Source organism: Pseudopipra pipra, chromosome 20, assembly GCF_036250125.1.
Source record: "Pseudopipra pipra isolate bDixPip1 chromosome 20, bDixPip1.hap1, whole genome shotgun sequence".
NCBI lineage: Eukaryota > Metazoa > Chordata > Aves > Passeriformes > Pipridae > Pseudopipra > Pseudopipra pipra.
The window spans coordinates 4302785-4316178 of NC_087568.1; the positions used below are offsets into that span (position 1 = coordinate 4302785).

General features: G+C 46.8%; 1 protein-coding gene across 2 annotated transcripts in view; it reads left to right on the forward strand.

The window, feature by feature from the left end:
• DDX31 (DEAD-box helicase 31) overlaps positions 1 to 13187 on the forward strand; it is a 45675-nt gene extending 32488 nt beyond the window's left edge. Inside the window, exons 18-19 of one of the 2 annotated variants that reach the window (XR_010435451.1) lie at positions 4150 to 4330; positions 12830 to 12954. Coding sequence is in view for 1 of the 2 variants with exons in the window: in XM_064676826.1 (XP_064532896.1) it covers positions 4150 to 4330; positions 12830 to 12968 (320 nt within the window). In the remaining variant the exon portion in view is untranslated. Of the gene's footprint in view, positions 1 to 4149; positions 4331 to 12829 lie in introns of both variants that reach the window. The other variant, XM_064676826.1, reaches the window with a different exon arrangement.
• Positions 13188 to 13394: the final 207 nt, after the last annotated feature.

Here is a 13394-nt window from a genome sequence, read left to right on the forward strand (position 1 = left end):
TCTCAGCTTGTGTAGAAGTCCTGTTATGTCAGTTCTGCAGCATTTCCAGTTGAGAGGGGTCCTGGTGAGATGGGTTTTAATGGTCTGCATCATTTCTGTTTATCATTCTGTATGCACGTGCATACAGGTCTGGTGCAGGTGTACCACGTGTGCTAAACTACTTAAATCACTCTCTAAGGGGTCCAAAACCAAATGGGGAAATTGGCCTTTGAGCTGTACAATGTCTGGAGAAACTGGAGAAGGGGAGACTTTCCAAGATAAAAAAATTGTCTGGAGTCCTGAGAAGTGATTGTTCAAGAGGTCAAAGGTGCTGGTTTTTCCTGAGTGTTGTACTAACTTTTTAGGTGATGGCATAGAATAATTAAAGCAGCTACTGGGACTGCCTACTTACCCCAAATTAATCTGCAGTGCTTTTAATGATGTGTGGCTGTGCTGATGGGCAAAGTATTTGAAATTCTACTGTTTTTCTCTTTGCTCTCTCCCTGCCACTGCAAGTCACTGGGCTGATTTCTCACCCCACCTCCAGCTGCTGCAGTGCTGATTTTAGTCCCTTGGGGTTTTGAAACACCTTTTTCCTACAGTGAAAGTGTTGGAGACTTGCTACACAAGCAGCTTGCACCCATTTTCAGGTGTGTTGTTCTACTTGCCTGGTGTAATTACTTTTATAGCTTTTAAATCCACAGTCTCAAAGCATGTGGCTAATATGATCATAGTCCTTCATTCTGCCTGGATGAGCTTCTTGCTGCTCTCCTGGGATTTCATATACCCCATGCAAACTTCTAACCTGAGATGTCTGTGACAGGGACAACCACTGTGGTCCCACGTAGAAAACCTCAGTGGTTTCTCCTTACACAGAGTGTGTCACTGTGTGTGCACACACCCACCCACCCACACTTGTTGCTGAGCTCAGCATTAATAACTTCTTGAGCCACAGACAAGAAGTGCAGAGAGCACATCAGGAAATGCTGAAATGGTGTGCATCCCATTTATCTTGTAGAGGAGCACTCCACCTCTTTTTCCAACTCTGCCATCTACATATGCAAATTTTCCACTGCTGAGTGGCTTCCATAAGCCCCCTCTTCCTCCCCTCTGAGCCAGGCATCATGAATAATTAACATGGCAGCTGGCTTTTGCTTTCATGGCAGACAATCAATTGGAAACTGTGCCAGAGATGCATTTGTTTCTCTCTCTTTTCCTGCTTTTCCCCATTTTCTGACCCAGTCAATGTTAATAAGCAGTGTTTGCTCTGCAGCCCTGCTTTCCAAAGGCGAGTGGCTCCCTGCCCGCTCTCCCCTTCTGGCTCAGGGTCCCGTGGTTTTCCCACTCAAATGGAATGGTTCAGTGAAGGTGCTGCCCTTCAGACTTGATTGACTGATCAGCAGCAGTGAGGTGGGTGGGAGGAGGGGTCTGGCTGGGCCCTGCTACTTGAAGGATGAATTGATCAAGTGTGGAGCCCCTTTTGGGAAGTGGGGGATTCTCGTCCGAAGGGTTGTGTGGTGACAGGCGCTTCCTTTTGGAGCTGTGGGGACAGACAGAGCTCAGGAGACTGTGATCCTTTGTGCTCCTGAGAGTGCAGAAAGGGTAAGGAAGCAAACCCTGCCGTCCTCCTCCATGTTTCCCAATTTTACAGCCAATAGTTGAGCAGTTTGCCTCATCCTTTCTGTCCTCAGCACCCGTGTGTGGAGAGGGACAGCAGAGTTGCAGGATTCCACTGCTGGGGCACAGTGCTCGAATCCATGACAGGTTTGGGGCATCCTTCCCTCCTGTTCCCACTCCAGCAAAGTGCCTCCTGGTTTGTCCTGTGGCTGAGGCTGTGCCCTGGGGCCAGTGCTGGGAGCTCTCACCTGGGAGCACAGGGAACAGGTTATGTCACCTGTCTCACTTTCATATCTATTATCCTCTTGTCCCCTGGTTAAAAGAACAACAACCCATCTAAACCCCCATCATATATAGCACCTTTTTTTTTTCTATTTTCCTCTGACTTTCCACACTTCCATTTCCTGTAGAAAGATGGGGATGCACAGGTGGAAAGGACTAATCTAAATCCATTCTCTTATATGAGCCCAAGTCTGAATCCCACCCCAAGCCAGTATATGTTACCTTAGACTCATGTTGGTGTGGCAAAAACTGTAACAGCTCAGGCAGTTTGCTCCTATGACTTTTAAGATGAGGAATCCTTTACATGAATTATGGCCTGACCAGCACTGTTACCAGTCTTTGTGAGTTGTTTTTATAAAGCTCTGTCTCTTTGATCACAAAATCATAAAAGAATTTGAACTTTTAAAAAAAAAAAAAAGCTTTTAGTATCTGGCCACTCTAATTGCACATAAAAGCCAGAAAACATGACTCTGACAACACTGAGAGGTCTAAAGACCTGATAGTAAAGATTTTCACATCTGCAAAGGTCTTCATTTTAGTCTCGTGGGTGCTGTAATGAACATCAGCAGCTCTGAGCTCCTGGAGAGTGAAGCAGTTCTCTGGGCTGGGGTTTTGACCTGTTGGTTCAGCTCTGGGTTAGTGTCCTGCAGCATTCCCTGACTCAGAGCTGAGTCTGGCAGATGCCTGTCAGGACTTTTTGGGAAGAGAGGGGCCTTTGACACTTTGATTATTTAACTGATCTGGGGAGTTGGTACCAGCAGCCTTTCCTCTCTGCACGGCTGTGGGAGCTGAGCTCAGCCTTCATAATAACAGGATCTGTAGTATCCACCATTCCAGATGTTGTGAGACAGAGCTGTACTGGCTCCGATGGGACTGAATTCAGAGCGGGAGCAAGTTCCTATTGTTCCTTTTGAAGAGTTACACCTTCTCACAGGTGAATTTGACCAATAACTTTGTGAAAAAAAAGCAGCAGAACAGGGGGTTTTGAAGGCACTTGAGCTGGTTTATAAGCCCTCAGCAGGATGGCCTTCAGAAGAGACACCGAGACAGAGTATTTGGAATTTAGCATTCTCTTTTTTGGGAAAACACAGGTCTCTTGGTGCTCGGGTGCCTCTGAAAGAGGAGTTTTGTGAAATTGGGAAGAAGGTACAAAAAACTCAATCTTTTCTTCCCATCGATTGGGAAAAGGAGTTCGCTTTGCTCAGTAAACAGAGCTTTGATGGATTCCCTGGGTCCTTCCAGGAGCTGATCTGCTAAAATGACATTTTTATTACTGTTCATAAACTCCAATCTCCGGCTGCTGCCAAGAGATTAGACATAAGCTGTGGGCAAACTTGCTGGTCCGGTGGCTCAACGGGCAAGGGCAGGAGAGGTGAGAGTTTAGAGCTTGCTGCTGCCAGGAGTGAGAGGGAGAGAAAGAGGCAGGTGCTGGTTGGAGTGAGGGCTTGGGGGGGACACAGGAGGTTTAGCAAGCAGGGGAGCAGCAGGGGATTGAAGGGAGGCATTTTCTGAGCTGTAGAGTTTCCTTGCTGGAAGTCCCTCTATTCCCAGAGCAGAGGGGACAGCCTGGGTGGAGTGAGCGTTCCGGGGAGGAGCAGAGGTAGTGCTCATATTAGTGGATGATTGTCTTTAGAGCAATGAGCCCTGAGGGGAAGGGCATTACAGGAGTATAAAGATGTGAAGGGAAATTTGCGCACAGTTCTATTATTTTTCCCTTTTGAGAAGGTGAGCTCTGTTCTCAGTGTGCTGATGAGTCAGGAAATCCATCCGGCTCTCAGATATTTATAAGGGACTAGCTGGTAACTGGTGAAAAATGCATGGACTACTGGGACTCTAATATCAGAGGAGCCTTCCTGTGCCATTTCCATGCTTCTCTTTCCCTCTCTTCATCCCTGTATCTCTATTCCCTCTCTCCCCTCCTCTGTAGCCATTCATTGTCAATGACTCTTATGAGACGAGCTACAAACATCACCTTCTTGGGCTGAAGGGGCCTCCTTGCAGGAGGCAAACCCAATGCAATTTAATGTGGCTTTGTTTCAGTTCCTGACACCTCTCCAGCACCCACCTTCTCCTTTTGGGATTGTACTATTACTATGCAACCTTCACAGATTTTTAACATGCCAGCCTTTCCTACCAGCTGCTGACCAGAAGGTGTCCCAGAGGACAAGACCGATGTCCCTTCAGCTGGAACAGCTGAATCTTTAAGTGTATATATATAAAAATGCAACAGCAAACAGAATTCACCCCTTTTTTTTTTTTTCTTCCCCTCAGCACTGCAGTCTTTCCTTTGTGCCTATACCACCTACCCCAGGAACCTCAAGCACATCTTCCACATCAAGTCTCTCCACCTGGGTCACGTGGCCAAGAGCTTTGGCCTGAGAGATGCCCCCCAGAACCTGACTGCTCTTCCAACTGCAGGCTCAAAGAAGAAAACCAAGCCAAGACCAAAAAGGTGAGCCAAGCTGAGCTGGTTCCTGAGCCAGGGGACACCACATGACACACTGTGGTGTGCTTTGCTCCTCAAGGTGGATTCCTGGTGCCTGCTCCAGGACTCGAGTGTAAATCAAAAGGCAGATCTGCTGGTAGGAATGATCCTTCTACAAACCTGTGCTTTGCTTCCTGTAGATTTAAGTAGTTCTGGCAAAAGCATTTCTGCAAAATCATGTGAGATCTTCTCCCAGGAAGAGTCTGCAGCAAACTTGGAGTTAGAGCTCCGTCCCCTCTGGTGTGTGCACAGGGATGTTCCTGGGTAATCCTATTCTCTGTAAGGAATTGGAGACTCCCTGGTGGAGGAGCAGAGCCCTAAATCCTTTTCTGTGCTTGAAAGGGAGCTGAAGATGTTCAGTACATCTGATCCTGGCTACTCTGGGTTGGTTCCACAGGACAGATAATCCTGATATTACAATGTTAAGGACGTGCTCTCTTCCCTCAATGGCAGGGTGGGAACCTCTGGCTTGCCAGTAAAATCAGTGCAATAATTCAAAGGAGGAGAATATTTTTTCTTTATCAGCATCAATTGTGACTCTTTCCATGTAATTGTTGCTACAAACTCTGTTAGCAAACGTTAGCTGTGCAATGAAAGCACTAATCCACATAATTGTTCCTGGGCTGGTCACATCTCCTGCACATGTACATATCTTGTGGTAAAAAAAAAAAAAAAAATGCAAGGGGAAGGGATTTTAAAATAAAAAGTTGGAGCCTGCATTGTCCTGCTTTCAGAAGCCACCAGGGACAGGCCACTGCTCTGCCTCCTGCTCCAGCTGACCCTCCTCAGCAGATGGGCAACAGGATGGGAATGCCCCTGTGAGCAGGGGATTTAACGGAGCTTTATTTCGGGAAGAATGGCCTGATTAGCTGATAAAGAGCATGTAAGATGGTATGGGGTGGGCTTTGATGTCTTGCTGGCCCAGCAGGGTGTCAAGCTATGACTGACAGTAGTGTGTCACAGGATTACTTGGGCTGTAACAATGCCTCTCTCTGTTCCTGTGATGTTGCTACTCTGTTAGAGCTACTTTTTCCCTTGTTACAAACCTCTTTTAGTCTCGGGTTCCTCCTCCCCAAGTCTTCATCCCATTATAGCACAGACAAGCTCAAGATACAGTAGGTAGTTTATGCACAGGATGTGTGGGGTTGGGGGATGTGGAGGTGTTGGAACAAATGGTCTGAGAGTGATTTGAAAGCTCATTTGCACGTGGATCATATAATTGCAGCTCAGGGAAAGTGGGCAGACTTTGCTCAGGTTTGTCACGGCTCAAGCTCCAGATTTCAAATCCAGGAGCATCTGGAAAGTTAAGACCCTGCAGAAGCAGCCAAAGTTGTGATGTGCAACAATTGTTCCTGCCTGTGAAACTTGTTTCTAATCAGCTTTCTCTGTGTGTGCTTAAAAAATTAAATAAAGAGAGAGGATAAATTAGTATTTATAGGATAGTTTAAAGTGAATATAGATTGATATTCAGTCTCCACTGGCACAAATCCAAGATAGTGCTGTTAACTTAGAGAATTGCTTTTGATTTCACACTGACAGAGCAGAAAGCAAAACTCAGCCTGCCATTTAGAAGACAAATGGGTTTTAGTTGTAAAATGCAAGGCTTGAAATTATAACAGCACAGTCTCAGAGCAATCTTTTTAATTATATTTCTCACGTGATGCTGTGAGTGCTGGTTGTCGTATTACACATTGTCTCCCAACACCCGATACTTGTTTTTGATCAGGCTGCTCACTAAAGCCTCATCTCTCAGCACCTGCCTGGAGAATAAAGAACAGGCAGTCCAGGGTGAAAGTGGGGTAAAGGCAATCGTTAAGTGTTTCCTTAAGAGGACAAAGAAAACTTTTCATTTCTTTTGAAGTCTCCTTTTGTGCTTCACGCCTCCTTGGAGAGCCTGCCTGGGGAAGGTGAGACAGCGAGAGGGAGCAGCCAGGTGTGTGATGTTTCAGTGCTGAAATGTGGGAGCAGCCCTCTCCTGAATGCCCATGTAAACTTCCATGTATTTTTTAAAGCTCTTTGTGCAAACCAGCTGTCCCCTTTGCCGCAGTGGGTCTTGCAAAACCCGATCTGAAGAAGGAAAAAAATAACTGCTCGCGACGTTTGTGAAAGTCGAAATGCTGTGTTTAGGTGAGAGAGGAGCACACGAACCAGATACTGTATATTGAGTTACAGTACATCAGCCTAGTAAGTGTCTGGGCTCATGCTTTTACTGCAGGGTGGATGCAAGGAAGCTGATCCCACTTCCATTGAGGGATTAGCTGTCCCTCGCTCGCTGCGGAGGAGCAGCGTGCCGAGGAAGTCGCTGACATGCCAGATAGACATGTCTTTTGACTCCCTCACAATGCAGATGCCAAAGACCTACTGCCATTCCACCATGCACCCCTGTGCTACTCAAGTCTTTTGCATTTTGGATCAGGGGGCTTTTATGGGCTTCTGTGGCGACTGATGGTCTGTTTTCTCCTTTTGAACTCGGGAAGCCCAGTGTGTGCCCCCAGAGGGTTCCACTGCAATGAGGAGTTGCAACTTAATTTGCCTTCTTTGTGAGTTCAAGCCATTACAAAGAAAGAGACGAATCTTTAAGTTCAGTAGAATCTGTGAAACTCCTTGCTAGAGGAATCTCTGATGTCAGAAAGATTGAGTTTACTTAAAATAACATATTAGCTGCTACAGCACATGCAGAAAGTGATATAAAAACTAAAGTAAAAACTCCCTCATGCTTCAGAGTTTAAGTCCCAACGCTTAACTAAAATGAGATCAAGAAAAGGTGTCCAGGGTGCTTCTCCAAGGTGTCCAAGGTGTTCAAGGGCATTTATGTACATCGTTATTACAGTGCCATTGCTCTGAATATGGAGGTCAGCATGCCCTGAAGGTTTTGGCTGCAAGATCATTGTTTTAATTCATTCTTCAGCATTTAGTGGTCAGATAGAATTAGACAACTCCTGGGAAATACACCTTGTAACCCTGTGTGTCCTCCTTTGCATGGCCAAGGCAGCAAAGGGTGAAAGCTCGTAGCCTTTTATCTTCTCTCCCATCTCATATCCTTGATTCCACTTTTGAACATCTTGGCACTGACAATTATGGAAAGACTAATACAGGGCTTGTGACTCAAGGCTGCAGCTGGGCCTCCCTGAACAACAATTTTCTAATCATTAGAAGCAGTTTGCCTGCCAGTTTTTACCTGCACATTTAGAGCTTTCTTAATATCACTTAATTAGTCAAAATGCAAGTTTGGAATTTTGCCCACTGGGAATTTCTCAGTTTGGGCATTTTGCTCTAGAAAGCCAGACTGGAGCTCAGGTAAGAGTGTGTATCCATGGGCTGGAGTGCTGATGGATCCAAAAATTAGAGTAAGAGATGTGGCTGCTGCAAAAGGAAACATCACCATCACTCTTCATTAAGGCAGTTCAGGGACACAGATGAGTCCTGTTTACCACATCATGATGTTATAAAAAAGTCCTGTTATGGAATTAAAGTTTCATAGTTGTAAAATCCATCTGATTGTTATCTGCACACTGCAGTGCCCTTTATTACTGTCCTGTTCCACCGTGGCCACAGCACAGAGCCTTTGTTCCATCTCTGAGCAAGCAAATAGTGCTGGAAAACCTCTTTGCTGTGTGGTATGCACCAAAAATTACCTCTCTGCAATTGAAATATATTCTATCCTTTAGCCTGGGAAAGAGCCTGACAGAAGCAAGAATCCTGGGAGGTTTCCCAACCTTCCAGTGCTGCTTTTCTTTTTCCATGGGGTGACAGCCAAGGGATGGTAGTGAAAGTGAAACTGGGGGTTTGTCTCTTTGTAGCTGAAATACAGTTGACTTCAGTAGGGTGAGGTGGGCTTTGCTGTTCAGCACACCCTGGCATGAAGGCCACCCTGCTCTGGGTGTTCTGGAACAGGCTTGGTGCTCATTCTGGCTGGGTAATAATTTTCCTCGATCTTCTCAAGCATCTGCATCAGCTGGGAACAGAGGACCTGGGCCATCTGTTGACCTGTCGAGAGCAGTGTAGGATTGCTGATGGATTTCTTGCCCCCACTCTGCAAAAACAACAGCAGAAAAACCAACCCAAACAGGGTTGCATTGGCTGCAGATGGTTCATCCAACACTATAAGTAGAAAAAGCAGGTGTTGCAGCAGCCTTGGCCCAGAGGTAACCCAGCTCTGCTGCTGGCACGGTGTCAAAGAGCTGTTGGAGATGCTGTCAGGCAGATTGATAGTGCAATCCAGGTTGAAATGTTTTCTGATAAATGAAACAGCCCACTCCTGTCTCCTCCAAAGACACACCATGAGCTCTGGGGCCGTGCGTCACAACTTCCTACTCCTTGTCCCTCAGCTGGAGCAACTGGGGAGCCTTTGGTTGCTGCAGATGCTGGGAGTTGGTTAAAGGTCACCACACTTGCTGCACTGCATTGCAGCAGCATTTCACACAGCTCAAGACAAAGGAACAGGCAGCAGTGCCAGCCAAGTTGAGGGAGACACCTCTAACAAGAAGCTCAGTCACCACTGAGGTAAAAAGATGAGCAGAGGCATCATCTGAGCCAGCAGATGATACCCAAGGAACCCTTCATGTATATGTGCCACTACGGTGGCATGAAGGAGTTTTTGGCTTGGAGATCAGCTTGTCATTCAGTTCTCTAATGAGGCAGATGTGCCAGTGAGACACACATATTGGGATTTTGAAAAGAACTTGAAAAATGGTGTCATACTTGTCCCTTTTCTTGTTGTTGTTACTTGGTCCCTGCCCACCAAAAGGTTTGAGTCTCCATATCCAGGATTGTGGTTTGCATATTGTAACAAATGCAATCCAACTAAATCAGGTGAAGCCTGATCATCCTTATGATCTGCTCAGGAATGCTTGGGAGATAAGGGGGATGTTAAATAGAAACAGAACAGTTTGTGTGTGCTGTTCTTCGTCTTTCCTCTGTGCCTTGGAGCTGTCCACAGCCTCTCAGCTTTGTGGAAAACATCCTCAGGGCTTAGTTCAGTGTGTTTGGGTTTTTTCTTTGCCACAGTACAGTCTCTCTTACTCCACTGTCTTGTTGTTGGTGGCTGTGGAATTCAGTGGATGGTGCCTTTGGAACTCACAAAGCCATCGATCACCCAAGGTGTGTGGAAGTCACAAACTGAGTATCTTAAGGTGATGCCTGTAAGTTGGGTGGGACTTCTGTGGTTGGTTGGTGTCTTGTAGCAGAGCAGGAGCCAGTTGGAGACAACAGGGAGGATTTCATACTCATCACCTGTGCTGTGTTCACCCCTTGTGTTTTTTGGGTTTGGGTTTTTTTTTTCATGATGTGAAAAAAGATTTACTGCAGATCTCTTCTGAGATAATTCTGTATTTAGCAAGGTTCACGAGTTTCTCATGTTTAAAGAGTAAATAAATTCATTCCTCCAATTTTCTGGAGGACAGAGCTTTTTTTTTTAATCTTTAAAACTTTGTCTCTGGCCTGGTCTTTTCCAGACTTTCAGGATCTAACAAAGTCACCCCGGGACAATTTCTCTGTTGTCTCTCTGCTGAGGGTCTCGCTACCACCTTTTGTGAGGTTGCAGCTTAATTACATATGTGCTCAGGCAGCTCTAAACCAAGTTATGACTGTTTCTGTCTCATTTACCCCCACTTAATAAAACTCAGTATTCTCTCATCTACGTGAACACTCCTTTCTCCTTTAAGCACTGCTGAAATCATGGCACTGTAGCACTTTGGGATGGATCAGTCATCAGAGAATCTTTTTTGCCCTGTGACTTTATAGCTGCACCACCCAATTCAGTGCAATTCCCCCCCCCCCCAAAGATTGCTGTGTTTGGAGGGAGGGATTTAAAGGGTGGGGATTTCTCTGCCCGTTATCAGCATGATGTGTTCTCATTAGGGCTCAATATGATACCTAGACATGAGATCACAGACAGAGATGCTGACAATCCATGTGTTTATCCAGTGATGGGAACATGGGTTCTGTCTCTGTTGCAAATGCATCTTACATTTGCAGCCTTTCTGTGAAGCTTTTTGCCACAGTATCCAGTGTCACCACACAGCTCTCCTGCATTACCATCACTCCAGCCTTCAGGAGCAGGGAAAACCCAGCCATCCCGGGTTAGGAGGTGGAAGAAGAGACATGGAAGCCAAAGAGATTAAATACTTTGCCCAGGGATGCTCAAGGGGTGAGTAGTAGGGTCTCCCTCTGTTCTCCTGGGCTTTGTCTCATAACCACAGGGCACCTTTCCTCACCAGTGTTATCTGGAAGGCTCTGGCAGAGCCCCAGAGACTGTCACCAGCTGAGCAGAGAAGGGAATTTACAGGTTTACAACAGGAATCAGGATCCAGCCAGGACTCCTGACCTGGTGCCCTGGCTCCACACTCTTCCTGGTGTGCTGTCACTGCAGGCTGTTGCTGTTGCCTGTAGCTCTTCCATCTCGTGGTTAAACGGGGCCTTGACAGCTGCTTTTCTTCTCAGTGATCAGCACAGGTTCCATAGCACAACTCCATTGATTTTCATGGCCCCGGGTTAGAGGGAGAAGCCTCCCGTTCCTCTGCATCCCTGCTTTTCTGTGTGCAGCTGATCACCTCAGCAGGGGGTATTGATTTACTAATTGGGCAGCGATTTCACCTGATTGATAATAAAGTGTCGGACAACCCCCCTGCGGAGCTGCAGCTCAGCCCCCGCAGCTACTGGTGGATTCCTTGTCCTTTTGCAGCAGATAGTTCCCTGTTGTTAAGTAAACTGTTGCTTGGTAACCCTGGAATTACTGTAGTTAAAGCTTGGAGTGTCAAACAGGAACTTTATCCGGTGATGGAGGGGCCGAGCAGAGGATACACCTGCCCTGGCAGAGCTGGGCTGGGTGCTGTGTGTGCACCCACAGGCTCCCTCTGCACTGCAGCCACTTTTGAGGTGTTTATGTCCTTTTGCCTTGGTTTCTGTGAGTTCAAACTGTGTGGTGGCTGTGGGTCTGATTTCTCTGGCATGTCCAGTCTCCAGCCCTTCTGTGAATGCAGAGCTGGAATGTTTGATTCGTGTGAGAATGGAGGCTGCAGGGAATATAGCAGTGTCTGTGTATTCCAGGCTTTCTGTTCTAGGGAAAACTTTCTCTGGTAACCATCACACCATCCTTCTTATCATTCTGATCCAGCCTTCCAAACCCACACCAGCCATGAAACCTACACAGGGATGGAAAGGGGGCAAGGAAATCCCTCAGACAGCCAAGAGTTTGCTTCCCTTGCCTTCTTCGTGTGCTTGGCCTGCTGAATGGGTTGATCTGTTGCTGCAGCCAAAAGTTCTTCCTTCTCCTGCAATCCCCAGCCTGGCTTTGGACACCTGAAGGAATTATGAGGCAGTGCTATAAGGTGTCAACCTTTAAGACTGCTGAGGTCCCTGTGTTGTCACCAGAGCATGCTGGTGTGGATGTGGGGCTGCTCTTCAACTCCCTGGTGTTTAGAGGGACAGACTGATTTCTGTTCACTTCTCTGAGATCTGTTACAGGTCCTTTTTAGGACCAGCTGTTCAGAGAGGTGCACCCTGGACGTGTCCAAGGCCAGGCTGGACTGGGCTCTGGTTGGACCTGGTCTAGTGGAAAGTGTCCCTGCCCATGGCAGGGGGTTGAAACTGGATGATCTTTAAGGTCCCTTCCAACCCAAACCATTCTGTGACTATAAAGAGGAGAGTGTCCAATACCTGTGGACACCCACTGTGTCCAGGAACATGGGAACATGGTAAGGAACAACAGGTCCTGCACCCAAGAGATCACAGGTTAGATAAGTGAGGGCAACAGCAGCAACCAGGACCAGATTTGCCCAAGGTTATGGATCAGGACAGTGGCAGAACTCGTGGTGGAAAAATGCTGAGTGGGGTTTTATATTTATAGCTGGCAGTTTAGGGCTACAGAGAGATCCATGTTGGAGTTCAGGGGATGGGCTGAATGCAGCTACCCTTGCAAAAGGCAGTCTCTGGAGGGGTGGCTGTGAGGTGCCTGTGATGGCTGCAGGACACTGCAAGGAAAGACTCTGTTGGGTTGAGACTCCTGACATTTTCATTTTTTTTTCCCTTGTTTGCTTTCCCTTGTTTTCAAGCTCTGGATTTCAGCTCTGTTTATAAAGTGTTTCCATTGTTCAGTGTCATGAGGCTGTTAGGTTTTTTTATTATTCTTATAATTTTCAAACTGCTGTGTCACCTAATTCATCAGCCTTCAGCTCACAAACCTTCCCTCCTTCTCCCCGCCGCCCCTGCAAGAGCATTTGTACAGAACAAAGGCTTGCTTTTAAAAACGGCGTGATATTTTGCCACCTTTGTGAAAACCTGTCACAACAATATCTAATTTTGCATGAGACAGAATTTCAAATCAAGCCTGGAGAAGAGGAAGCTGTTCCTTTGCTAACACGCAAATGTCACTTTTCGGCGCCGCTCCAGTCGGTCCCACCCAGCGGGGAGAAGGGAATCATCTAATCCCTCTGCTCTTCCCTCTGCTCTTCCCTCTGCTTTTCCCAGGTCTGACCTGCTCAAGAAGACCCACGGCAAACGTCGCCTTGCCGAGATCCTGCGCTCTGAATATTCCAGTGGGATGGACACCAAGGTCAGGAGGAAGAAAAAGCGGAGGAAACCTGGCAACCAGCAGATTCCAACATAAGCCAGGACCTCCCAGCCATTAGCTGTAAAACCTGCTTGAGTGCCTCAGCCGGGGGGCAGGGTGACCTGCCAAACCAACTGAGGAGTGTTTCAATTTATCAGGCAAATGTGGGAGGGATCTTGGGGACCGTGGCCTCCTCCCCTTCATTCCATAGGTCCAAATGGAATCGAATCCAGGCGTGTCCTGTTGTACTGCTGCAATTAAACGTGGCCTCCTGAAGATGTGCCGTGTTTCTAAGGTGTTGGGTTTTTTTTTTTGCAAGAAAAAATAATTTTAAAAAAGGTTAAATATGGTTTTCAGAGAAATGTGATGCCTGTGTAACATAAGAGTGAGACGACTGTGGTCACACAGGAGGTGCTTTTCTGTTTAAAGACCTGCAGAAACGCTCCACAATCCCTTCACTTGCTATTTTGAGCCTGGTTAACA